This window comes from Orcinus orca, chromosome 14, assembly GCF_937001465.1.
Source record: "Orcinus orca chromosome 14, mOrcOrc1.1, whole genome shotgun sequence".
In the NCBI taxonomy this organism is placed as follows: Eukaryota; Metazoa; Chordata; class Mammalia; order Artiodactyla; family Delphinidae; genus Orcinus; species Orcinus orca.
In genome coordinates, this window is record NC_064572.1 from 61,231,784 (window position 1) to 61,256,545 (window position 24,762).

At 52.5% G+C, this 24,762-nt stretch overlaps 1 protein-coding gene across 9 annotated transcripts; it reads right to left on the reverse strand.

Annotated features, from left to right (window-relative positions):
• Positions 1–682: 682 nt before the first annotated feature.
• On the reverse strand, positions 683–24,252 carry HPS1 (HPS1 biogenesis of lysosomal organelles complex 3 subunit 1). 9 transcript variants are annotated; one of them, XM_049697104.1, is made up of 20 exons: positions 24,164–24,252; positions 22,549–22,655; positions 20,725–20,841; positions 17,182–17,319; positions 16,819–16,961; positions 16,344–16,452; positions 13,906–14,066; positions 13,319–13,421; positions 12,594–12,689; positions 12,360–12,429; positions 10,869–10,924; positions 9,448–9,615; positions 9,174–9,353; positions 8,012–8,073; positions 7,380–7,514; positions 7,228–7,293; positions 6,063–6,207; positions 3,876–3,989; positions 1,933–2,015; positions 683–1,434 (listed from the first exon to the last, which is right to left on the reverse strand). In XM_049697104.1, exons 3-20 carry the CDS (start codon positions 20,839–20,841, stop codon positions 1,272–1,274), a joined length of 2,109 nt encoding a protein of 702 aa, XP_049553061.1. In that variant the 5' UTR covers positions 22,549–22,655; positions 24,164–24,252; the 3' UTR covers positions 683–1,271. The 9 variants fall into 9 exon arrangements, with proteins under 9 accessions (XP_049553061.1, XP_033281637.1, XP_049553062.1 ...); XM_033425746.2 differs by lacking the exon at positions 24,164–24,252 and adding an exon at positions 23,952–24,157; XM_049697105.1 differs by lacking the exon at positions 24,164–24,252 and adding an exon at positions 23,941–24,157.
• Between the last annotated feature and the right edge of the window lie 510 nt (positions 24,253–24,762).

The window sequence follows — 24,762 nt, forward strand, 5'->3', positions numbered from 1 at the left end:
AAATACTAGGTGACAGGAGTGAGGATCCGAAACAGCAGTGGGCTTCTACACTTAGTCTTTCCCTTCTGCTCCTCTGTACTTTCCCGATCATGTCATAATTCCTGTCCATAAAGTCACGATATTAAGGAGAAAGGCAGTCCCAGTCACCCCGTGACTCTGTCCCTCACTGCCACCTTCTGAGGACTTCAGCCCGCGGTGTTGGTCTAGCTCCTTCAGTATCTCTGTCCCAGTAAGCTGTTCGCTTAACAGGAAAGATCAGTGTGCTCTTATGAATTTTAGCTCAAGACTGAAGGCACGGAAGGCCTGACCACTGTCTGGTGTCACACGCAAACCCACCGCCTCGCTGCGCTGTGTACTTCTGCCTCCTCACTTCCCTCTGTCCCAGCTGTGGCCTCTCGGCCCCAGAGCAGTGGATGCTCCCAAGTCCCAGGGTTCTGACGGCCTCTTGTCCTTGTGTCCGTTTGGGGGGGACTTTCAGGTTAGAGGAAGGGCTGTACCCCTGGGGCAGTGCTCTCAACCCAGGGCACACCAGGACCCCTAGAGAAGCTTTGGAAAACCTTAAAGCCTGGGATCCATTGGACCGAGTGACACGAATCTCTGCGGCGAGGCTGGGGCAAGAGGCAAGGACCAAGAAGGGCACAAAGAGGCCACCGAGAAGGGCCAGGGGCTTGAACAGTAACAATAACCATAACCAGCATTTATTGAGTGGCTGCCACAGCCGGCAGCCCCATGACCATCCTGAGAGACGGGTGCCGTCACTCTGAATGTGGGGAGACAGGCTGAGAGGTGGGGAAACTTGCCCAGAGCCGCAGAGGGGGCGTGGCAGAGCTGGAGTTCAACCCAGCCAGGAGAGCTCCTTTCACCTGGGGAGGGAAACAGCTTCCTGGGAAGCTTTCTCTATTCTGAGAACAGCAGACACCCACAGGCTGTGGGGACTTCCTTTGTCTCCTAGGGGTAAACGGAGAGGCAGATCCGAAAGAGGGGCTGTCCTGGGTCTAAGCTCACAGCCACTGCTGTTCTTAAGAGACCAAAGAAACCCTCTGGCCCTCCTCTCCCTTCAGAGGGAAGGACTTGGGGGTTTGCTCATCACCCGGAGTGGAGACTGGTCTAAGTGGAGTTTCTTTAAGAAACTCTGGGGCCGCCCTGGGGACTGTGCTACCCTCAGGAGGCTGCCGTGCACAGGAGGAGGCTTCACCATGGGGATGTCTGCAAGCCAGGTGGGCCTGGAGAACGGGTGCACGGGCAGATGCACGGGGGCAGCCCACCCTGGCCTAGAGCAGGGGGACACGGGAGGCCTCGCCCAGGCGCCGGGCCAGCTCGCCGGCCTGCTGCACCAGCACGTCCGTGGGGATGACCGACAGGTGGAGGGTCAGCAGCTCCCGGCACCTGACAGCCTCCGCCGGGTGGCCCTTGCTGTAGTAGCGCAGGAGCTTCCTGGGGGAGGGAGCGGGAAGGAGGACAGGATTGAGGAGGGAGCCAGGCCAAGGGGTCTTCCCGGCACTGCACAGGTACAAAGTCACCTCACTAGGCCCCGGCACCGGGCGAGAGGCCTTCCCTGCCCCTCGCTGACCCAACCTTACAAGGTTCAGCCCCAGGCTGCCACGGCCCAACCCTCTGGGTTCCTGATCCTGGAATGGGGTCCACTAGATGGCAGGGCCCCATCTATGGGGCACACAGAGCCGTCAGAGAAGGTCTTCAGGAGCCCAGCAGAGACGCCGGCAAATGCTGCCTCGATGTGCCAGCGGGAAGAACCCCAGCAAGCGCCCCACTCTCTTCCTCTCACTGAATGCCTGGCTGTGAGGAGCTTCTAACAAGGGGAGACAGGCTCAGGGGGACATTCCTGAAGGACGGGCTGCACGCCCTGTGGGGACTGGCACTGACCGCCCATCGTCTGTTCCCCTCTGTGCCCAGGGCCCTCTGGATCAGCATCACCTGTAGTAGTCTCCTCCCAGCATGCCGACAGGAGCCGAGTCATCGGACAGGACAGGCACCTCGATGATCTGGAGTTTGTACCCCTGGGGAAGGAGGCAGGGCGTCTTGAGTGGGGAGGCGGTGGGTGTGGGGGGAAGAGCACGGGCTTGAGCCAGACACTCGGTCTGAGGCCGGGCTCAGCCCTGCTTGGCGTGTGCCTGGTGCTGGGAAAAGGCACTGGCCTCTTTTTACCTTGTCTTCTCACCTGTGAAGCAGGAATAAGAATAAACTCCCAAAGAACATTAGACATGGATGTAAAGTTCCGAGTGTCGTGCCCGGCACCTGGTAGCTCTCAGTCCCATCAACCAGTGGACCTGGGTCAGCGACAGGCACACGTGAGGGAGGACGACCCGGGGACGTGTCATGAAGAACAAAGCGTTACCAAAGGCCAAGTCTCTCTCTGAAAGCAACAGGTATTCCCAGGGCAGGACATGGCGGGGAAGGGACTCAAGCTCTGTTGGGCTCCCACTGTGTGCCAGGCGCCCTCACGGGGCTCCTGCGGCGCTGTGCTCACCGGGCCTGCCGCACAGGGGAGGAGGAGGACTTGGTGGCGGCCCAGTTGCAGCCAGACTTCACACCTGGGTCTCCCCGCACCACAGCCTACTGCCCTGTGGGGCTAACCACACACACACACACACACACACACACACACACACACACACACACACGGAGCCCTGTCCCTCCACACACACACACACACACACACACACACACACACACACGGAGCCCTGTCCCTACACACACACACACACACACACACACACACACGGAGCCCTGTCCCTACACACACACACACCCACACACACACGGAGCCCTGTCCCTCCACACACACACACACACACACACACACACACACACACACGTGGAGCCCTGTCCCTCCCTAGAAGCTAAGGTGATGGTCACACCCACATCCTGGGCGCTTCTGAGGCGAGCACAGAGCAAAGATGGGAGCCTGCAGGTCAGGAGAGCCGAGCCTGGGTTCTGACATCATCACCTAGGACCTCGGTGGCCCTGGCCATGGTGTCTGATCTCAGGGCGTCAGCGTCTCCATCTGCAAAATGGGGTCAGTGACACCTGCTCCGACCATCACACGGGCTGTGCGGATGTGAGGCCGTGAGAACAGAGTGAGAGACCCCGACGGCTGCACTGTGCCGTGCAGGAAGGGGGGAAGGAGGGCTCGCTGACAGGGGCAGAGAGAGGGCAAGGCACGAGCAGGGGAGAGGACAGGACGAGGGGCCAAGGGAATGTGGGAGGGAGAAGCAATGGCCCTCAGAGAGCTGGAATGATGGCCAAGGGTGACAAGTGAGGAGGAAACAAGAAGAGAAAAAGGAAACGAAAGCAGAGGAAAGAGGGGAGACACAGAGCGAGACAGTGAGGGAGAGCAACAGCGCGAGGGGGTGGGAGGACACAGATAATAAACTCCCGTGACCCGTGCTCATACTGCAGCAATGGTGAGGTTTGGCCAACACAGCCGACGCAAGAGAGCTGAGCCTTCCTGCTAGCCTTGCCCTGGGCAGGCTGGTTAACTGCTCTGAGCTTCGGTTTATCAGCCTCTACAATGGGAACAGGGAGCCGGGCTCTGTAAGTGCAGCTGATGCCACTGAAACACCACCGAGGAAGCGCGGGCTGGGCGGCCTTGCTCACGCGGGCGCACATCTGTTCACATGTCACCTGGATGCTGCCTTAATCAATGGCATGAGATTTTCAGAGAATGGGGTGGAGGGGCCTGAGCGCAAACGGGACCTGAGTTCTGGGTGCCAACCAGCTGGGCTTAGCTGTCAGCTCCACCAGGGACAAGAAGAGCTGGAGACACAGACTGAACAGAATCCAGGAGAAAAGGATCCAAGAGTCACAGGGAAAGCAAGCATTTCAGGACGGCCCTGCCCCGGGCTGGCCACACCCACCATCTCGTTCTCGAACCACAGGAAATAGGAGCAGTAGAAGTCCCCCTCGCGGCACAGCAGCGTGGTGTAGCCCTTCTGCAGGTATCTGCGTGCCAGCTGGATCAGAGACCAGACCTGGGGAGAGGAGACAGTGCTCATCTCTGCAGCCTGTGGGGCGGCCCTCTCTCCACGGCAGGGACTGGGCTCAGGCTCTCAAATCCCGAGGGGAGAAAAGCACTCAGAGGAGGAGCTCCTGGAAGGCCAGGGGCCTCTCCTGCTCATCTTCTTCCTTAGTGTCCGGGCCCAGCCGTGGCTCAAAGCAGGAGCTTAATAATAAATGGGTGATGGATGGATGCACGGATGGACTAGCCACCCCTCCAGTTACTGTGACGACAAAATACACGTATAAACACTTTATATACCTTTACTATACACACAAGCCATAAAGAGATTCATCTTTCAGGCCAGAACAGAGCCAGGGACTTAAGAGAAGATGAGGGGGTGGCCCCCTGGAACCCTCCTGCTGTCGAGGGCCAGCCACTCACCTGGGCCCCTCAGGACTGAGGATCTCTGGCACAGGCTCTATGCCATGAAGTTGCTAGAAAAGTGTTTGAACGCACAGAGTGCCCTGGTCCAGGAATATCCTCTGCTCCAGGGCGAAGTCTGAACGAGGGCTCACCAAGGGCACCGACGGGAACACAGTGACCAAGGGACAACGTGCCTCAGATCCCCTCCGCGAGATTCTCCTGCCTAATTCAAGGACTTCTGACGTTGCCTGTGAACTGCCCTAGGGAAGCTGGCAGCAGGGGCAGCTCTGCTCCCCCACCTCCCAGGGCCTGGAAAGGCCTGCTGCGCTCTCACCAAAGAGCTTAGAAAAAGCTTAGCGGCAGGCATACAGGAGCTACTCCAAACCTGCCCACAACACAATGTCTAATGAAACCTGCAAACAAATACACGGGTTTGCTCTGTTTTTCAGGAAAGCAATTCGACAACATGTATCAATAACCTTAAAAACACTCCTTCCATTTGCCTTTGTAATTCCATTTCTGGGATTCCATATTGAGAAAATAATCAGAGACGAGGACAAGGATGTATGCCCAGAGGCATGTGCCGCAGAATTACTTACAACCGAAAGAGCCTGGGAACAATCTAAACGTTCAACTAAGTACATGACGTTACGTTCACATGATGGACTATTGTGGAGCTGATGATAACCACGTTGATAAAGAATTAATGACATGAGGAAATGCACCAGATATAAAGTGAAGTGAAAATGTGGTAAACACACTGCTTACACAGAATGATCTCAACTATAGCAAACCGCACAGAAAAACAACGAAAAGAAATGTACCAAGATAACCCCAACTAGCTCCAGAAGGAGACGAAGATGCCGGGAAGGATGGTACCAGGAAATGCTCAACCAACTCCAGCTGCGGTCTGTGCCACACGCTGTGTTAAGAATATTACATGCATCATCTCATACACTTATAATCTCCGCAGCAATTCTATGATGTCACTAGAGTTACTATCCTCTTTTACACATAAGAAAACTGAAACTTAGACTTCATAATACCCCAGCTACACAGCTAGTGAGGGGCAGAGCTGGGTCTCCAACGGGCCTTTTGTCAGGATCTTGTTTTAACCATTATGATACACCTTATTTGTATACACAATGTATATGAAGATATATAGTTTTTTAGAAAGTGGCAGAGGTCCTCTGTTCTCCCCACCAAAAATACTAGTTTGCTATGAAGATGAATCAAAGAAAAGGACCCCTGGAGACTGTTTCCTTCATAGAAACCACCTAGTTTTACATTCTGATACTCAAGTTGATTAACCCATGTGTCTTCTTTCTGTTTTAATGAACTCAGCCAACACTTATCGGGCACTTATTTATGCCAGGCACTGAGTTAGGCCCTGGCCATTTCCTCCCCTGAACTCACTGCCCAGACTCTGCTGCTCCAGGCACACTGACATACCTGGGAAGGTGGCCCTGAGTGCCGACCGGCATCCTGGGGTGACGAAGATGGGCAACTATTCTTAGGAGCCTGAAGAGCTGGGTGCAGACACCAGGAAGAGTGCCATGAAGGGTTCTGGCGGGGGTGCTCAGAGCCTCCCGGGAGCCCGAGGGCGGGGGCTAGTCCTCTGGGCAGGGGTCAGCACACCCATCTGATGCGTGAGGAGAGGGCCCAGGCCAGGCCAGGTTACCTTGGTTCTGACGAAGGTGGCCAGGGGCCCCCTGCCCAGCTCCGATGAAGTCCTTTCAGTGCTGCTGAGGGAAGGGGCCACCATCTGGCCGGTGGTGCGGTCCACGTAGATGAAATGCACCAGGCCGGGGAAGTCTTCCAGGTAGGTGAGGGTCTGAGTTAAGGTGCTTGTTAAGCCAGAACCAGGGAGGGAGCTCCTCTGTCCTCGACCTAGGCTTCCAGCGAGGCCCGCCACCCGCCCCCAGGATCCCCCCCCTTTCCCAGGTCTCTCTTTACTGTCGAACCTCCACCCCTGAGAAGGTCTAAGATGCAAATACAACGGATCCTTGGCTCTGGCACATTTAATGCAGGGAGTTCTGGTCCCAACAGGAACATGGTATGTTCATGTTTTACCATTTTCATGCGGGATGGGTTTAAATGATACACATGCTGCGGCTGGTATGAGAGCAGAGCTATAGAGCTGAAGAGTGAGGCTAGCTGGCCGCCCACCCACCCGCCTCACCGTGATCCTGTTCACCTCTACACTTCATCTCCAGAGGCTGGAACGTTCCCATCTGAGAGGAAGGGCAGTGGCTGATGGCTAGCAAGGCCTTCTCACCTGTGCATTGAAGACCGAAGTCTCCAGAGACAGGAGGCCACACCCTTTAGAGATTTTAATACAGAAAAAGCTGTTTCATATAAAGTTCCAGGGAAAATCAGTATTTGGTAAAATTAGTTCTGTAATAAAAGGGTAAGTCTTGGAGGTGGCTTTTCAAATGGGGACAAATAAACACATTTACTGCAGGCCTTCTCAGAGCCTTCACGTGCCACTGTGTACTGTGACCTCTAAGAAGGAGGACGTGGCCACTCAAACCTACCCAACCCCAGGCCCCTGTCCCTCGTGGGAGACCCACTGCCACCTAGCTGGCTGGACAACACCGACATAAACGATCCCCAGGGCTCTCACAAGTAACCGTGGGAGAGCAGGACTTTCTGAAATTCCAGCTGTGGAGTGTTCCTACAGACAAGGCCCCTGGGACACTACCTCCTATCATTTTTCTTCAGAGAAAGGAAGCTGAGGTGGTGAAATATATGCTCTTTCTCCCCAAAGCCGCAGCCCTTCAAGTGAGTGGGTGGAGGAGGCAGGTAGTCCCGAAAGGCCTCCTCAGGGCCAGCCATCAGGATATGACACCATGGTGACATTCCTCCTGCTCTTCACCAACAGGAAGTCCTTCCAGTCTGCCAGCTTTTCTCTGCCGAGGAAGCAGGGGGAACAGGGCTGGGGTCAGGTGCGCCCCAGCTCCTGCCCTGGCCGCCAAGGGGCCACACCGACACTTACTGCATGAGCGTCTGGACCTGGTCCTGCAGGTGCTGGGGCAGGGAGGGGCCTCCCCGGCCCGGAGCCGTGGTCAGGAAGCTGAGCCGGTAGATGGCGCAAAGCTGCCTCTTCAGCCTCCCGCATGCCTGGAGCAGCCTGGGCACAGAGAGGTGAGATGTCACAGCCGGAAGGGCCCTAGGAGGGCACGCCCAGGATGGTACCCCATCCCCTGTGATCACCCTCCTCCTGGACTGACGTACAGCACAGCTGATGCCCCACACCCTGGCCCTCACTGAGCCAGGAGGCAGCTTCCCAGTTTTCCCCCAGTGTGTGCTCTGAGCACTTAGAACCTCATCCAACCTCATGGTTTATTTTATGGAGAAACAAGGGGTAGTGACTCGCCCGAGGTCACACACTGAGTCCGTGCTGGAGCCGGGCCTCTGCTGGCCGTGTCGGGCCCTCAGGCCCTGCTCCTCAATCTCTGTCCTCTCTGCTCCCAGCCTCCCCTCAGCATCCGTGGGCTGGACCCGCCCTCCCAGGACCCGCTCTGCCCTCAGAAGCGCCTTCCTGAGCATCCTCTCCCTCTGGGCCTGGAGGAAACTTGCTCCTCTGTCCAAACGACTCCCCCCTTGACCTCAGAGCCCACCACTCACTGCCAGGATGATCCAGGCTCACTTCTGGAGAAGGCCTTGGTCTTGAACTCCAGCCAGGTGCTCTGTAAGGAGGACAGGTGACAGGCAGCTTCCTGACAACATTCCCACAGCGAGGTCCAGGGGACACCCTACCTTGTGCTCTGAAAGGCTCCAAAAGGTGCCCTGCCTCCGTGGCTTATTTAGGCCCAGCACACACCTGCCATCCACAGCCAAGCTAGGTCTCTGGCAGGTCCCCCAGCACCCTGCACCCCACTGTACACCAGGCTACCCATTGAGCAGGCATGTATTTAAAGAGCAGTTTCTGTGTGCCAAGTACCAGGCTCACTGCCTCGCTGGCAGATACCGTAAACCAATGATGCCAGCGTGACAGGTAGGCGCCTCAAGGGAGAGGCGGACGCAGGCAAGAGCTGGGGTGCTGACCCCCCTCAGGGGAGCTTTGCATCCTAACACGTGCTCACTGGAGTGCGCTGGGCACGGAGAGATGCTGAGCGCTGCGGGCTGACTGTTAATTTGCGTCTGGGCTTCAGTTGGCTGCTCTGCCTCTTCTAACCCCTCTGCTCGTTTTCAGACCAGTGCAAATTCCGTGCACAACGAATCTCAGTTCCTTGAGCCCTGCCAGCTACACGAGTGGCCTCAGATCTCAGCCCAGTGTTCTACCCTTGAGAGCTCCCCCCCAGGCTCCGGCCTGGGCTGTGCCCCGTTTCCTGCTCTGCTTGCGCACTGTCCCAGGGTCTTGGCCTCATCTCCCAACCTGGGTTCTACGCCCCCTGTGGGTGCAGCGGCCTCCCTGTGTCCTGCACGTCTGAGACCAGCCAGGTGGTGAGGGGTGTGGCGGGCAGACCGCTGGCCGTCGCTGAGCCCTCGAGTTGGGCTCTGGCTCCACTGCTCACCAGTCCAGTAACTTTGGCCAAATCACCATCTATCTGAGCCTGGGTTTCCTCATCTGAAAAATGGGAGCTATAACTTGTCACACAAAAACATTTTGGAAATGTCAAGTGCCACTGCTGGAAGTTTCTGTTTCTGTTTCCTAATGGGGGAAACAAGGATCACAAGCCCACGGTGGGGTGGGGCAGGGCCCAGAGCCTGGGCCCCTCACCTAGTGTGGACAGAATGGGCCCTGCACCCTCTCCCCAAGGTGGGGTGCCCAGGGCTTGCGTCTCACCTGAAGCTCTTGCCCACCTCGATTCTTGACAAACTTGTCCATCCTCTGGCGTAGGTCCCCCATGAGGGGGTGGGACCGCAGGGCACTCCCGGCCTCCTGCCCCTCCTTCAGCTTCTTCTCCAGTAGAGAAAACCCATCCAGCAGCTGGTACAGGGCCAGGGCCAGGGCCGTACTGGGGCTCTAAGGTTAGGAGAGCAGGGCAGGGCAGACAGGGGCAGCCGTGGGGCGGGCATCTAGGCTAGGGCGTTGCCAGGGCAGGCGGGAGTGCTCGTACCTTGGTCAGGAGCACCATGTTGATGCCTGGCCACAGCGGCAGGCAGTACATGGTGTGGGGCACCATGGGGCAGTAGCTCTCTTTCACGGTGGCATCCAGGAAAATCCTTCTGGGGCTGGAGGGTCCTGGGGAGCGAGGGACCAGCATCTGGAGGGTGTCCTCAGCCATCTGCGGAGGAAGAGGAGCTGTCAGCAGGAAGGGGTGGGCAGGCGTCTGGCCTCCTCCCCACATTGGGTCCACCCACAGCTGCCCACTTGCCGTCCTCCCTGTGAACCACGAGGCATAAACTTTTCTAGCCCCAAGAAATCCCAGTTCCTAAATCCCTGCGCTCTGCTGCGGCTGCCCTGGCAGCTCCTGTCCTGCTGCCCCTCTCTCTCTCAACATCCTCGGGGCCCTTCTGCCGGGAGTCAGGACTGGATACCACACGGGGGTAGCGGGTGGTAAGAAAGGACAAGAAAGGTGGGAAAAGCAGCCGGCGTGGGGTGGCATGAAGGGGAGGAGGCTCCTCTACAGCTTTCTGAACACGAAGCATTTAAAGCTGATTAACACCTGTCATTTCGCCACCTTCAGGACATCCCGACAGTCATTCAAGGGGGGCAAGTGGGGCATAACAGGGCTAAACAAGCAAGACAACCAGCCTTACGAGGGCTCTGAGTAACAAAGTCTTTACGGGCAAAAGCAGAGAATTAAGGAAATCGTTAGGGATGCCACAGAAACTTCTCTATAAGGAAGTCTTCCGATAACAGCAGAGGACTCCGTACAACACACTGGCTGTCCAGGAATTTGCTAAGTAAACAATAACGTGCGCACGCAACGCACCCTGAACAGCCTTGTTAAGAAGCACACTGCTGAGGAGCGCCTAGTTAATGCGAAAACGCTCAAAAACAGAAAGAATAACGAAGTACGTCAGGATTCAAATTTAGTAAAAGAAAAAATATATATGTCGTGTGTGTATGTGTCAATGCACATATAAAGTCATAGAAAGACTAGAAGGAAACACTCCAAAATCTTAATAGTAGTTAACATCTGGGGCTGGGATCTGAGAGTGATCTTTTTCCTTTTCCGTATTTTACTTCTGTTTATCCCAATTTTTCTACAATGAACGTATTTACTTTATCATTTAGAAACCATTAAAAATTAAGCTGGACTTTCCTCCCAAGAACAGTGAGGGTGGGGATTTCTCAGGAGTGGAGGCCAGATGTCTGGGGGAGGGGGAGGGGAGGGAGGCGGTCACCCTCATCCACCACTCCCCCCGCCCCTGCACTGGCTGGCCAGCCGTGAGAGGGCACAGGAAGGCCAGCGTGGCTGGAGAGTCACCCCAGGAGAAGCCCTCAGAGTCTCCAGTGCTCACTGCATCATCTCAGATCAGCTGGCGCCCCGGCCAAACCCCCCCACCCCCGAGCCCCCCAGGAGAAACTCACCTGGACATGGGGATCATCAGTGGGAGGGGTACCCCCATCCAGCCAGACTGTGCTACCTGCAGGCCATAGGTATTAACATAACAACATAAATAATGGCAAAATGTAAATACTGGCCCAACAGCCTGTCAGCAGGGGAGGATGGAGCAGAGATGGCCCCATGCCATCAGCAGCTCACGCACATTAGTGTGAGCTGGGGAGACTTCCCCTTCTCATCCTATCCCAAACTGGTGAGTGCAGGGCAAGCTCAGAGGTACCAGAGCTAGAGCAGCCTGGGCTGGGGAAGAGAGGCTCCCTGATGCCCCAGTGGGCTGCGGGGAGGAGCTCCTGCACGTGTACCTGGCGGTGTGGGGGGGTGTCCCTCAACCCCCTCCTCGGTCCCCAATCCCCTCCTTGTTTCTGCCCTCCCTAACCCTTCAGGCCCCTCCCTGGCTATAACAGTGCCTCTTCACTGGGAGGCAGCACACACTGTCTACAGTTCCCCATTTATTTAATCAATCAGCAAACTTTAACTGAGTATCTACTATGTGCTGGGAACTGAACTAGATTTCCTTTCCTAGGTCAGCTCACAAAAACCAGCTGAACCAACCGCATATTTGAAATATTGTAGGCTTGTAATAATAGTGCTCTCTCGTGTATTTCATTGCAAATAACTATCATTTATAATCATGTTTTTCTGCGGAAGCCTGTGTCTGTGTTTCAAACACCTGACTTACGAATGGATGAATGCAACTCCACCCATTTGTAAGCTGTGAGTTCCGTGCACTGTGGAACAGGCATTATTTACAGCTTTGAGGCATGAAAAAACTACTGAGAGAAAGGGGCCAGGAGGAGGAATGAGGGAAGGGAGCAGTGAGAAGAAAATGGAACTTCAGCCATTACCCCAAAGTAGTGCTTTTTGACGTTTTGGGCTCGTGGAGAGCTTAGAGAACCCAGGACAGTTATGATCCCAGCCATAGAGAAATGGACAAGCAGGGAAGAATGGGCACATGGTCTCAGGGGTCCCAGGCTCCTTTTTTGTTTTGTTAATAATATTTCCAATATTTTTCATTTCTTTTTATTGTTTACCCACATACTTTGGAAAAGCAGGTAAGCTATAAACCATATAGACTGAATATTTATATTTTAAATCACTGTACTAGAAATAAAATGATTATTACTTATTTGATTACTTATTAATTATAAAAAAGAAAGAGAAGGCAAAGAGCACATATATGAGAGATGAATTTTTAAATGATATCAACTTGTCATAAAAAATTTTAGGGATCCTTTGAGTGGCCTTAACAGTCCTTGAATTCAAGCTGGAGCCGGAAGGGTAGACAGAGGGTTTGCTGCACACAGTGTCCTGGGCTCTAGGAATTTGGGTGTCTGTGCCTGGACCCTTACAGGGCGTTGGGATCCACTGAACCCTAAGACAGATTCTCCCAGGGCTGCCTATCCGCCTTGCCTTCTCCAGGTCCCTGTCCTGTGCCCCTCCTCCTCTCCAGGTCTCACCTGAACTCTGCTCCCCGGGAGAAGGAGCTGGTGTGAAATACTCCTCAGGGAGGGAGAGGCTGTCTGTCTCCTGGGAGGGAGAAGGGGCAGCTGGGTTGAGGTCTCAGAGAGGCTCTCCCAGGGGGCTCGACCCTGGTCCCTGCTCTCTGGGGAGAGGCTGAGCCTCCCCTCCCCTCCCCCTCCCTCCCACCCCTCCCCCCTCCCTCCCACCCCTCCCCAGAACATAGCACATACAGTCCCTGCAGAACTCCTGGTTGGGTCTGCAGAACAAGAGCTCCAGGCCTGCTGCACGGGGATGCTCTGGCTGCGGAGGGGCCTCTGTGGGGAAGGCTGCAACAGATCCGGGGATGCTAGTTAGAGCTGCCTGCCTGGCTCCTCTGCCTCCTGCACTTCACAGCGCAGCCCTGGGGGGCGGGGGCCGCTAGCCCCTGCGCACACTCCACTGTGCAGCCCTGGGTGTGCGCCCTCACTTTCCAGGGATGTTTCAATTTTAGAAATTCCAGAAAGTCCAACACATTGGCACCCAAACCACTGCCAGCACTTACTGAGAGTGTTCACTACACCCCAGGCACTGCTGAGCTCTAGGTAAACTGTTTCCTTTATTCCTCATGACAACCCTGAGAGGTAGATGCCATCGCTGTCCCATTGCACAGATAAGGGAATCAAGGTTCAGATGGGGTAAGTACTTGCACAGCAAACAGCTGAGTGGTAAAGTTGGGACTATGTTGGGACTATTTTTGGGACTCCAAAAATCTGCACTTTTAACCCACTAAACTACATGCATTCTAGAATTCCCCTCACATCTGAAAGCAGCTGGAAAAAAGTCATGCCCAGCCACATGCCCAGGACTGTGACTTGGAAACCACAGCCTCCCCAGCAGCCTGCCCAGCACTCTCCTGACTGGTTTTCCAAGTCGCCTTCCTGAAGGCCTCCTGCTGCCCAGAGAGCTGCCCCGAGACCTGGGTGTCGCTGTCCTCCGCCATGCTCTCGCTGGGGTAGAGGTCCTGCACCAGAAGGATGAGGGCAAGGAGGTCGGGTGGGCGCAGGGAGCCGGCGCTGTGGCTGCGGAGAGAACAGGCAGCAGGTCAGCATGTGCCCGCTGCCCCCAGCCCACAGGTGGCAGTGGACAGGGGCAAGTAAGTTAAGGGAGTCTGGAGCATGATCCCTGCCCTCAAGGAGTTTACAAATGTGCCCGCTGACCTCATCCTTTCTGGAGAAAGTAACTCATCCATTTAAAAAATAAAACTTGGTTGTGTTGAAAAAAAAAATTACCAGTGGAAAACCACCAGGGACGAGTAACAGCATATCAGGAAACCCTAAATTAAGATTCTGAGACAGTGTTCCAGGAAGAAATAATTCAGAGAAGGAAGTGAGCTGAGAGGGGGAGAAGAACTGAAGAATCTAAGAAGGCTTCCTGGAAGAGATGGGTCTGGAAGGTTTCCCTGGCCCAGGAGGTGGTGCTTTTCAGGTAGGGGGGATAAGAAAGGGTGAAGGTGAGGGGACCCAGGGCCTCCGGGCCACCCCATGCTGGGGCCCTTGGACTCACCTGGAGTAGAAAGCCAGCAACTTGGAGTGCACGAGCAGGAAGGCATGCAGGGCCTCCTCGCCAGCCCGCCCAGGGCTGGAGTTGATGGCCTGGACGACGTGCCGCTCCAGCACCTCGATGCACAGCTCACATAGCTGAGGGTGGATCAGCCGCTCCACAGCCTGGGCATGCGGGCAGGGAGAGGAAGTCACATCACCCCCACACCTCCCGCTCCAGCCCCAGGATGGCAATACATTCACTCAGGCCACAGTGAGCACACACCACGTGCCAGATGCTTGGGAACAGGGAGGCTCGGACCAGCACAGAGTCTGCCCTTCTGGGCCTTAGTGTGGTCACTAGACTCTAGTGGATGAGACAGACAATATGCAGAGAAAGAGATAAAATAAGTGCTAACAACTGCTGTGTAGGAAATATACAGTATTGGACTAGAGAAGAAGAGCAGAGACCTAAGTGTGTAGGGTGTTCAAAGAAAATGTCCCTGAGGAGGTGACCTTTAAACTGATATCTAGAGAACAAGAAACCCCCGTCAGAGAAGGAGGGAGGGGTGAATGCCACAAGCTGAGGAAAGAGCACATGCAAAGGCCTTGAGGTGGAGACAGAGTTTGGAGCAGTGCTGCCTAACTGATTACAAAGGCAACCCCTACACGTAATTTAAAATTTTCTAGTAACTACATTAAAAAGTAAAAAGTGAAATTAATTTTAATAATTGATTTAACCTAATACATCTAAAATATTATCATTTCAACATAAGGAATAAAAGCATTATTAATGGGATAGTTAATAATCCTATTTGACATTCTATTTTTTTTTTTTTGCATTTGACATTCCTTTTTTGTCCTAAGTCATCAATATCCAGTGTATATTTTACAGGTATAGCATAACTCAATTTGGACTAACTATACTTCAAATATTCAACAAAGACATGTAGCTAATGACTACCACACTGGACAGAGTTGAACACAGAGTGCCCCGGAAATGGGAAGAAGTTCCAGGTGGGCAGTGCATGGTGAGTAAGGACAAGAGAGGCATGAGATGAGGCTGGGGCAAGACAGGCAGTGGTGGATCATACAGGGCCTGATAGGCTTGGTAAGGACTGTGGATTTTATCTTAACTGCATTAGGTCACCTCCTACAAGAAGCCTTTTGCTGATGCCTCAGAAGGAGTTGACCACGCCAACCTCTGTGCCATCATGGATTTTGAGAAACCCAGCCTGGCAGCACCCAGTATACTTTATTGTTTTTAGTACATATGAATGGCTGATTTCCCCTCAAGGGCAGAGACTTTATTCATCTCTGTATTCCCAGGGCCTGGCACACCTCTTAGCATATGCGAGGTACTATATGTTTACTGGAAGACTGAATGAGTGGGGTGTGAAAATGAATTCCTTCAGATCTATTTTCCTGTTCACTAATTCTCTTTCCAGCTATGTCTCATCTATTATTTAACCCATCTCTTAAGGTTTTCATTTTAACAATTATGTTTTCACTTCTAAAACATCTATATGGGGTTTCTCCCTAGCTTTTATGTCTGCAAATATTTCTTGGTTGTTTTATGTCCTGTACCTAAAAATTCTAGTGTATCAAGCTCCTTGGGATCTACATCTGCTGGTGATTGATTTCCCTGACTCCTACTCATGGTGGCTTATTCTCTTGTGCATCTGACTGTTAAACTGTGAGCTCGTATTTGTCTGCGCTTAACCTGTCCTCAAAATCAACGGCTTTCAACATGTAGCTCCCAGACCAGCATAACCAGCATCACCTGGGAGCTAGTTAGAAACGCACATTGTAGAGCCTCCCACCCTTGGCCCCCACAGTCAATGAGAAAAGTGAGGCCCAGAAACCTATATCTAACAAGTCCTCCAGACGATTCTGATGCACACGGAGTGTGAGAATCACCGACTTAGAGAGAATCTGTGTTTGTCTGTACAAGGAGCAAGCGGGTGCTGCTGACGGCCACCTTACTCTTCAGGTCTGGGCTTAAGTAGGAGTTGCAGGCTCAGCTCTCCTGTCGCTGTTGGCCTAAGGTTTAGTTTTCTGGTTGTAGTGTTGGTACCGTCATCTGTACTCGGGCAATCTTGCCTTTAGTGCTGCTTATTTTTCACTACTTTCCACTCTAGTTTCAGCTCAATATAATTTGGGGGGTGATCAGAGTGGAGGGGGCTATCTTCAGAGATTTCCATAATTTACTGAGAGCCCCAAAACTGCATTAAAACGTCCATTTTATCCAAAATCTAGCTGTGTTAAGATAGGGAGGCCCATCAGTGTGCCCAGCCCAGCATGTGGCCAGAAAGAGCAACCCTCAGAAATGCATGGGCTTGAGGCACTGCCTGTGTCCTCACTCATGGAGGGGAGGGTGGTGTCAAAACATGGTCTTAATGCTGCTCAGCCCCTCTGACCTGACATCTCTGTGGCCCGAGGACTCCCGCACCCAGCAGTCACCTCCACAGCGAAACACTGCTCCTGCTGCCGCAGGCGGCCGTAGGTCCACAGCAGGCTCTGGAAGTGCTCCCACACCTGCACACGCTGCCCCAGGTCCGGGGGCCGCAGCCTGGGGGCAGAGCAGGGGAGACCCATAAGAAAGCCGGCTGTCCCCAGCTTCAGCCAAAGGAGCGGCCTGACATCACTGCCAGCACCAGGCAAGCTCATGTGACATGACCAGACCCCTGCAGGAGCCCACACAGCACAGAGGGGGCGTGTCGGGCTCTGCCAAGTGGGATGGGCACGGAAGCAAGAGGTGGGCGCCTGAGCAGATCGCCTCACTTCTCAACCTCTCTCACACACACACACATGACAACAGCCAGCTAGAGAGACCCAGGAAGAGGCCAGGGGCAGAGTGTGACAGGCAGCTTCACTGAGGCTGGGTGCACACCACCTGGCCTTGAGAGGGGCTCAGCACAGCACCCAGGGGACTCACTCCTTTCGGATGAGCTGGCCGTCCATGGTAACCAGCCCGAAGTGCACCTCGAAAAGGTACTTGAGCACGCACAGCTTCTGCCGCAGGTCCCCCTCGCCCTCGGTGTGGTCTCCATTGATGGCAATGAACAGGCACTCTCCAAACTGCAGGCACAGCGGTCAGTGGGTGTCAGCCAGCCCCAGGGGACCCCCTCACCTCCCCTGATCGCTGGGGACAGTGAGGGGGGCTCAGCTCCCAGGGGATTTTGTTAAGATGCAGCTTCTGCCTTCTAAAAGAGTCTGAGGTTCAAGATGAGGAGGAGGCGTGTGGACTGCCCAAGGAGCCGAGGGAAGAGGAACACGGGCCCCAGGGCCACACGCTCACCAGGTGAAGGACGTACAGGTAGTTGCCATTTTCCGTCGAGAAGCAGGTGTATGTGTCTGAGAGCTTCTCCAGCATCGTCATAGAGGAGATAATGACTGGGGCCAGGAGGGTGCTGAGCTGGTCCTCCAGGGCGGGAAGCTGCAAGAGGGGATAGAGAATAATACTGCTTAGTGTGCCAGACCCTGGGACAAAGGAATGGACAAGACCCAGGCCTTGCCATCAAGGGCTCCATAGTTCTAGACCCACCTGGGAGGCTATCACTGTCCTGACAGGGAGACACTTGGGTAGTAGTTAGGAAGGCTGGGAAGGGTCAGGCAGCTAATTGTGCTGCTCAGGCTGTGATTCTAGAAGGAAACATTAAGGAATTAGGCCACATTTCCATAGAGGAATGTTTGGGGCATTTAATAGAGAGCTGGCCAACTCTAAGAAAGTTCAGTATGTGTACCAAAGTCCATGCCCTTTGTTGCAGTTAAGTTCCCTTTGGGGAATGTATCCTAAGGAAAATAATCAGAAATGAGGCAGAGATACATGCGCAAAAATGTTCCCTACAGCGTAATTTATAGTAGAAGCAACTGGAAAGAATGTAAATGTCTAGTACCAGGGAAAGAGTTAAATAAACAACAGTACATCTGAATGATGGGAGAATATATAGCACTTAAAATATTAGAGTGTTTCAGTGACATGGAAAATTCCTATGATACAATGTAATGTTTAAAAAAATGGTTGTGAATGCTCTGTATTTTCAAATGATAAAAAAAACAAGGTATTGAAAAACCAATGAGAAATTCACACTATTAAAGTTACTGCTTCTGAAGAGAAGGATCAGGAATGATCTTCCCCCCAGTTTTTACATCTTTCTGTACTTTCCCTATTTCAGTAACAAGTATGCTTTTACTTCTATAATCTCTTCACTCATCCATTCTCTCTGACCTCCAAATAAGAAACAGAACAAACAGACAAAACCAAAAAGAAACTGGACAAATTTGCTGAAGGTCTGGGAATAAAGATGGGATAAAGCCAAGGGAATGGTAATAACTCAAGTTCTCAACACTGGAATGGAAAGATAGGAGGAGACAGCTGACCTTCCCCATGCTGATCTCAGGAGCCTCGACTGAAACAGGGAGAAAGCGGAGTCCTAATTTTAACTTGTACACAAGGAGCTGAGTAAGACCTTGCCTTCAGAAGAACAGGCAAGCAGCCAGGGGTACTGTGTGGCACTTAAAATAAAAGGGGGTCCGCGTCACGAGGGGTGTCGTTTCCTCCCACAGACTCAACATTTAGGAGCCCAGCGCCGTGTCCACTGCTGTGGAGGCTGTCAGTCCCCTGCGACAGGTCTCCACTCAGGCAGGCAGCTCCTCTCCTGACCACCCCAGGCCACACCACCCCAGCCTGCCCACCGCACACCTGTGAAATAAACCCGTGGTGTTTATTTGCCACCTGGCTCATTTTCTTTAGACTCTGAATTCCACAAGTGCAGGGTCACGTTGCTATGTTCACTGTAAACAGTCCATTCTCGATTAGTATTCGTTGAATGAATATCCCTTCACATAGGCAAACGTTGGTTGAATTATTCATGTACGACAATATTCTTGAACCATCACGAACCAATTACGTTAATAGAAATGTCACTTAAAAACCTAGATGGTGTATAGCAACTCACTTTAAAAGTAGTAGCTTTTTCTGTAGGGATATAGGTGTAGCAAGAATTCTTTTGGTTGGGGGGAAATTATAATCTTTGTGTAGCTAGAGTGTAAAGAGAATTCTCCTATATTACTTGGTGCGATCATAAAGTGGTACAGTATCTTTGAATGGCTTTTGAATCAATGATTCTACTTTTAGGAATTTATCCTAAGGAAATAATGAGATGTGGGATAAAATTCAAGCACAAATGTTCCCTACAGCAACAGCTATAGCAAACTAAAAGCAATATACATGTCCAATACTGGGGAAATGGTTAAATAAATGATGCTACATTTATTCATATATTGAATATAATGTTTCCATTAAGATTTATGCTTTTGAGAATATTTAACAAAATGGAATAATGCTTTTCCTATAATGGCAAGTGGAAAAAAAAAAAACCAGGAAATAAAATTGTAAGTGTGGTATGATCCCAACTATTTATAAACGATAAAGAGCCAAAGAAAATATATTGAAGAGCTAATAGCTCAGGGTAGTAGAATTATGGGTCATTTAAAAACTATTTCTGTTATTTCCCAAATTTTCTACAATTAGTTCACATTATCCATAGGATCAGGAAAGAAAAGTGTTGGATACTTGAAAAATAAAACTTTGAAGACTTTTTTTCTTTACCTTAGTCATTTAGGAACTGAAAAGTCAGGAGTTTGTTCCTTTATGAGGTTTTTAATAAAGAGGAAGAGAAACACTATCAAATAGTTTGCCTCTTAAATTGACCAAGTTGATATAGTGGTTTAAGAACTAAAATACTTTAAAATTCTTAAATTAAAAAATTATACATATTGACTGCTAAAAAATAAAAGAGCCTAACAGATAGACCTGTTTTTTAGCTTAAATAAGACCGCTTAAATGCCTATGATCTCTGACACGTCGTATCATTCCTAAAGAGTATCAGCGATGTCGAGGTGAACTTGCTGATGTGGAGTTGGTCCGGCTGATGACCAGGCTCACTGGAGCAGGAAGGGCACTGAGAGGCAACCAGTCTGTGTGGCTGCAGAAATGCAAGGACTGTCTACTGCATCCCGAATACAAAAGTTTTTAATCCAAAATTGATCTGGAAAAAATTTCAAAATAAATTACTCCTTTAGAATGTAGAGCAGAAATTATCTAAGTGAAAATGACAACTGTCTCTGAGTTGTGATATTAAAGCGTTAAAATGGATATCCACATGCAAAAAAATAAACTTTATACTTTACACCACATACCAAAATTCAAAATGGATCATTAGACTGAATATAAAACCTAAAACTATAAAACTTCCAGAAGAATATGTGGGGAAAACTCTTTGTGATCTTGGGTTGGGCAAAGATTTCTTAGATATGACACCAAAAGTGTGATCCATAAAAGCAAAAAATGGAAAACATGGAGTTATCAAAATTAAAAACTTCTGCTTTTTGAAAGGTACTGTGAAGCAGATGCGAAGACAAGACACAGACTGAAAGAAAATATTTGCACAACGTAGATCTACAAAAGGACATATCCATATCTAGGAAACTCTCAAAACTCAGTAGGAATAATAAGAAACAATCAACCCAATGAAAACTAGGCAAAAAGATTTGAACAGACATTTCATTAAAGAAGACATAAAGATGGCAAATAAGCACATGAGAAGATGCTCAAAATCATTAGTCATGAAGGAAATGAAAATTTCTTCATAGGGTGGGGGTGGGTCACTGGAGAGCATCAAGGGCTGACCTCTAAGGGTGCGCAGGAGCGAGGGGCGCCGGACCACACACAATGCCGTGTTCATCCCTCTGGCTGGGCCAGGACAGGTGGACAGGCTCTCCTGCCTCCTGGTAGTTCTGGGTTGTTCCCTCCCATCCGTCCCTCCTACCCTGCACTCACCCCTTCTCCCTCATTCTCCGACTGCCCAAACTTCAGCCGCAGACTCTCTTCAAACTCCTCGTCCATCCAGTAGAAGAGGACGTCTGCACCCTCTGTGGCCACCAAGACGCACTTCATCTGCCAGGGAGAAGCAAGGTCAAGGTCACCTCCCAGCCCCACATCCATAGGCTTGGCCTGAGTAATGAACAGGATCATAATCCCGCAAACACCTACTGGCCTTTACTGTGCGCCAGGCACCACGAGGGCCTTCCTGGTGTTACTCTGCGCCACCCTCACAGCAACTGGACTAAGCAGGAATCTTCAGTTACTCCTATTTTTAAGTGACAGAAGTGGGAGCCAAACCCAGGCCTGTCTAATTCCAAGGCTGGGGCTCTTTCCTGTGTTATCTGGCCTCTCTGAACACAGCATCAGACCCACCACCAGCCTACTGGGACCAAAGGCAAGGAAGGACCCAGCTCTTGATCTGAGCACGGGGTCAACTGTACAAGGGGGACAGGCAGTCAGGGCCTGGTCTGGAATGGAGGGCGGCTGGTGCACCTCCCTCCAGGAAGTCCAGAAAAAATGTGCTTCTCCTCAAGTCACAGATAGCTCCAGAGGACGAGCTTCAAAGCCCACAGGCAGGGGATTCAGTATTACAGGAGTTTGATTCACAAGTTCCTCCTGCTCTGGTGGACACAAAGGCAATGTGACCTTGGCCACGGCTCATTCTCACTCCTGCTCAGCTGCTGCTTCCTCAGCCACCTCCACCAGTATCTCCTGCCCTTCCGGACCTCCTTCCCCAGCACCCACACATGTACCCTCTGTGCCACACATTATAATGCTTGACTATATACAATGTGTTTTCACATTCACCAACTGGTAGATTCTTAATCCAGAGCTTCCCATGCTGGGCCTTGGCCCTGTGAGGTGCAGCAAGACATTGATCTTCTCAGCGCTTAGGGAAGCCTGACCATGCCTGGTGAAGCCAGAGCTGTCAGGCCAGCTGCTTGCTCCAGTCAAGGGCTTCAAACCTTCTCCTATAGCTCAGCATGTCACACAGATATGCACGCATCACCCATGTGCTAGGACGTGGTAATGATGAGGAAGCTCTGTTCTAACCCTTCCATGGTGGATGTCCAGCTTCCTCAACAGGATCATAGCATCTCGAGGTCTCAGACTCAGTAACATTCTTCAGGATCCCCTACGTGACCAGCTTAGTGGTACTTACCCAATTCCTCCCAAATCTCTAGTTGGTTTACCAACTTTAACTCGGAGAACCTAGCTTGATGGTGTTTCCAGCACAGTGAAAAACAAAGAATGTATCCTAGTCCCATGGAATTGCTAAACACTAGGCAGAGACTGGGAGAGCAATGGAGTGTGAAGGAAAGGTTGCTGGACGAGGGCAGGTGGGCTTGACGGGAAGGGAGTGCACGGGCTGGAGAACAGTGGGCTGGAGAATGGAGGCTGTGAACAGCAGAGAGCCCCCGTAGGCTGGTAAGGGTGTGGATCATGGATGGGTGGGGTCAAGGTTACGGAGGCTATTGTCCTGGTGCGGGGTAATGTGGGTCCACTCCTTGGTGGAGGCCAGGGGAGGAAGGGGCTGATTCAAGAGGTGTAGCTTAGAGACTTGGTAGGCCATGATGACCTCCTGGATGCAAGGGAGGAAGGACAGAACAGGCAAAGTTGACATCAGGATGCAGAGCTGGGATAGGGGATGGAGATGAGATGACTCTGCACAGCCGGCGAGAGCTCAGTCTACTACCTACCTCACCCTGTCCACCTCCCAGAGCCCGAGTAGCCCCAGGGTGGGTGCTGCCTGCCTCCATCTCAGGCAGGATCATCTACCTTGGCAAGGAGCACAGCGGAGCTTCCAGACAGCCAAAGATTCAGAAAGGGCTGCGGTAGACAGACTCAGTGACCAGTTCATGGAGAGCAGCATAGCATCCCAGGTCCTGCTTAAAACAGGGAGGTCATGAGGGCAAGCAGAGGCTCTCGTTCCAGCTGCTGCCTGTTCCCAGGAGTGGACAAGCTGGTGAAGGACAGAGTGCTCAAAGATCTCTCTCTGGCTCTAAGGCCTTCTGCTCAGAACATACTCCCCTCGGCCAGGAGGTGTCCAAGTGCCCCACATTCTGCCCACCCTGCCCTCCCACAATGGAGAACACGAACCCGGCAAGCACAGTCCTTTGGCCATAGCACGTGTCCACAAACATTAATTCTCACCTACTGTTTCCTTCTGAGCATTCTCACTTCCCCATGGGTCACTCTGAGCCATGGTGTGGTCAGCAAACCCACCCTGAGCAGCCCCGGGAAGCCTGCTATGAGTGACTATTGGGAAACAGCATAGCGCATCCCAGGGAGACAGAAAAGCAGTCCTGGGGAAGAGAGGAGGTATCCTAGGGTAATGCAATGAATGGCAGTAAAGCAATACAACCGGCAGGGGAGACCCGGTTCTAGTTTTGTCTTTGCCAAGACACTTAAACCTCTCTGAGCCTCAACCTCTGGCTCCACCTCCCTCCAGGGTTCTAGTGAGAGCCTGGGAGTAACCAGGCAGACACACCCCTAGCAAACTTTCTTACACAGAGGTGGGGTGGGGGCTCGTTATCCTTACTTCCCAGCTTCCCCTCCATAACAGGTGAACTTAACTGGTTTCAGAATCACTCATATTTTGATGATAAAAAGCAGGAACAATATAAAGCTTTAGCTTAATTAGGAAACCAAATATTGTAAACAAACAAGACACAAGAAAGGGCTGTTAGGGGCTCAGCATCTTGTGCAACATGAGACCCACTACATCACCAGCATGATTGACCTTAACGCCATATTCCCAGAAGAATGGAAATGCTCTTCAGTGGACGTTAGGTTCTACTTTTATTCCACAAGGTTGCTGGAAAGAGAACCTCACCGGTGTTATTTTCTGATTATTATTATCTGATTATGTTATTTTCTGATTATTTATGCTCTGAGGGAACACAGGACTCACTGGAGCCCCAGATGGCGCCGGGGCAACCTGGGGAAACGCCCCCACGCCCATATTCGCCATCCTCCCAGCAAACTGTCCCTATGGCCGCCGCCCCTGCCTGCCAGCAGCCCACACCCTCACAGCCTCGTCCTTGCCCCTGATGGGCTGGAGGACGCAGGAGTGAAGACCTGCAGGGCGCGCCCGCCGAATGGCAGGCCTTCCAGTTTGCCCTGCACTTTACAGTTTATGCAGCAGTTTCACCCCCAAGTCCCCCGAACCTCACAGATACCCTGGGAAGAAGGCCCGGCTTGTGACTACTGCCCCACTTCGTAGCTGCAGTAACTCTGGCTCCGAGAGGTGAGGCGACGGGCCCACGGCCCCACGCCGGGTGGGTGAGGCTGGAGGTGGAGACGCCCCCACTTCCGGGAGGGAAGCGCCGGGGTCCCGGAGTAAGCCCCACCGACTACCGAGGCCCTCCGACAGCGCCGGAGGCCCACATACCGCGTAGTACCCAGACACCGGCCAGCCTGCCAGGAGCTCGCGGGCGCGCTTCCGGGTGTGGCCACGTGACCGCCCACGTGACGCCCGGGGAGGGACTGGAAGCCCGCCCCGCCTCTGCTTGGCTTACGCCTCTGCCTGTTGTTCGGTTTGCTTCCGCTCGGAGGCCGGGCCCAGCGAACCCTGGCTCCTGCGCTTTGACTCCTGCCGGGCGGTGGCCACATTCCTCCCGTCAACAAGGAGGGCACCGAGGCCCACAGTGTGGGGGACTTTGCAGGCAGCCGTCAGAGGCACCTGCTGCTTCCGGCCCTGCAACCTGCCTTAGCTCAAGCCACTCCCCACCGAGGTACTAGGGAAGTCTCCATTTACAGAAGAGGAAACTGACGCCCAGAGAGAAGAAATAACTTGCTGAGGGGCCGAGTTAGGATCAGAACGCAGGTTTCCCGGCGCCCCGCTGGGCTCTTCCCCACCCTCTGGCTTTTCTTGCTGAGCTGCAGTTCTCGGTGGGAGCTGCCCTTCTGTCACCGGTTTCCCTCAGCTCCTTGAGAGGAGAGGCAACCTGCAGAAGGACGCAGTTACCCCCAGAGTACCACCGCTGGACT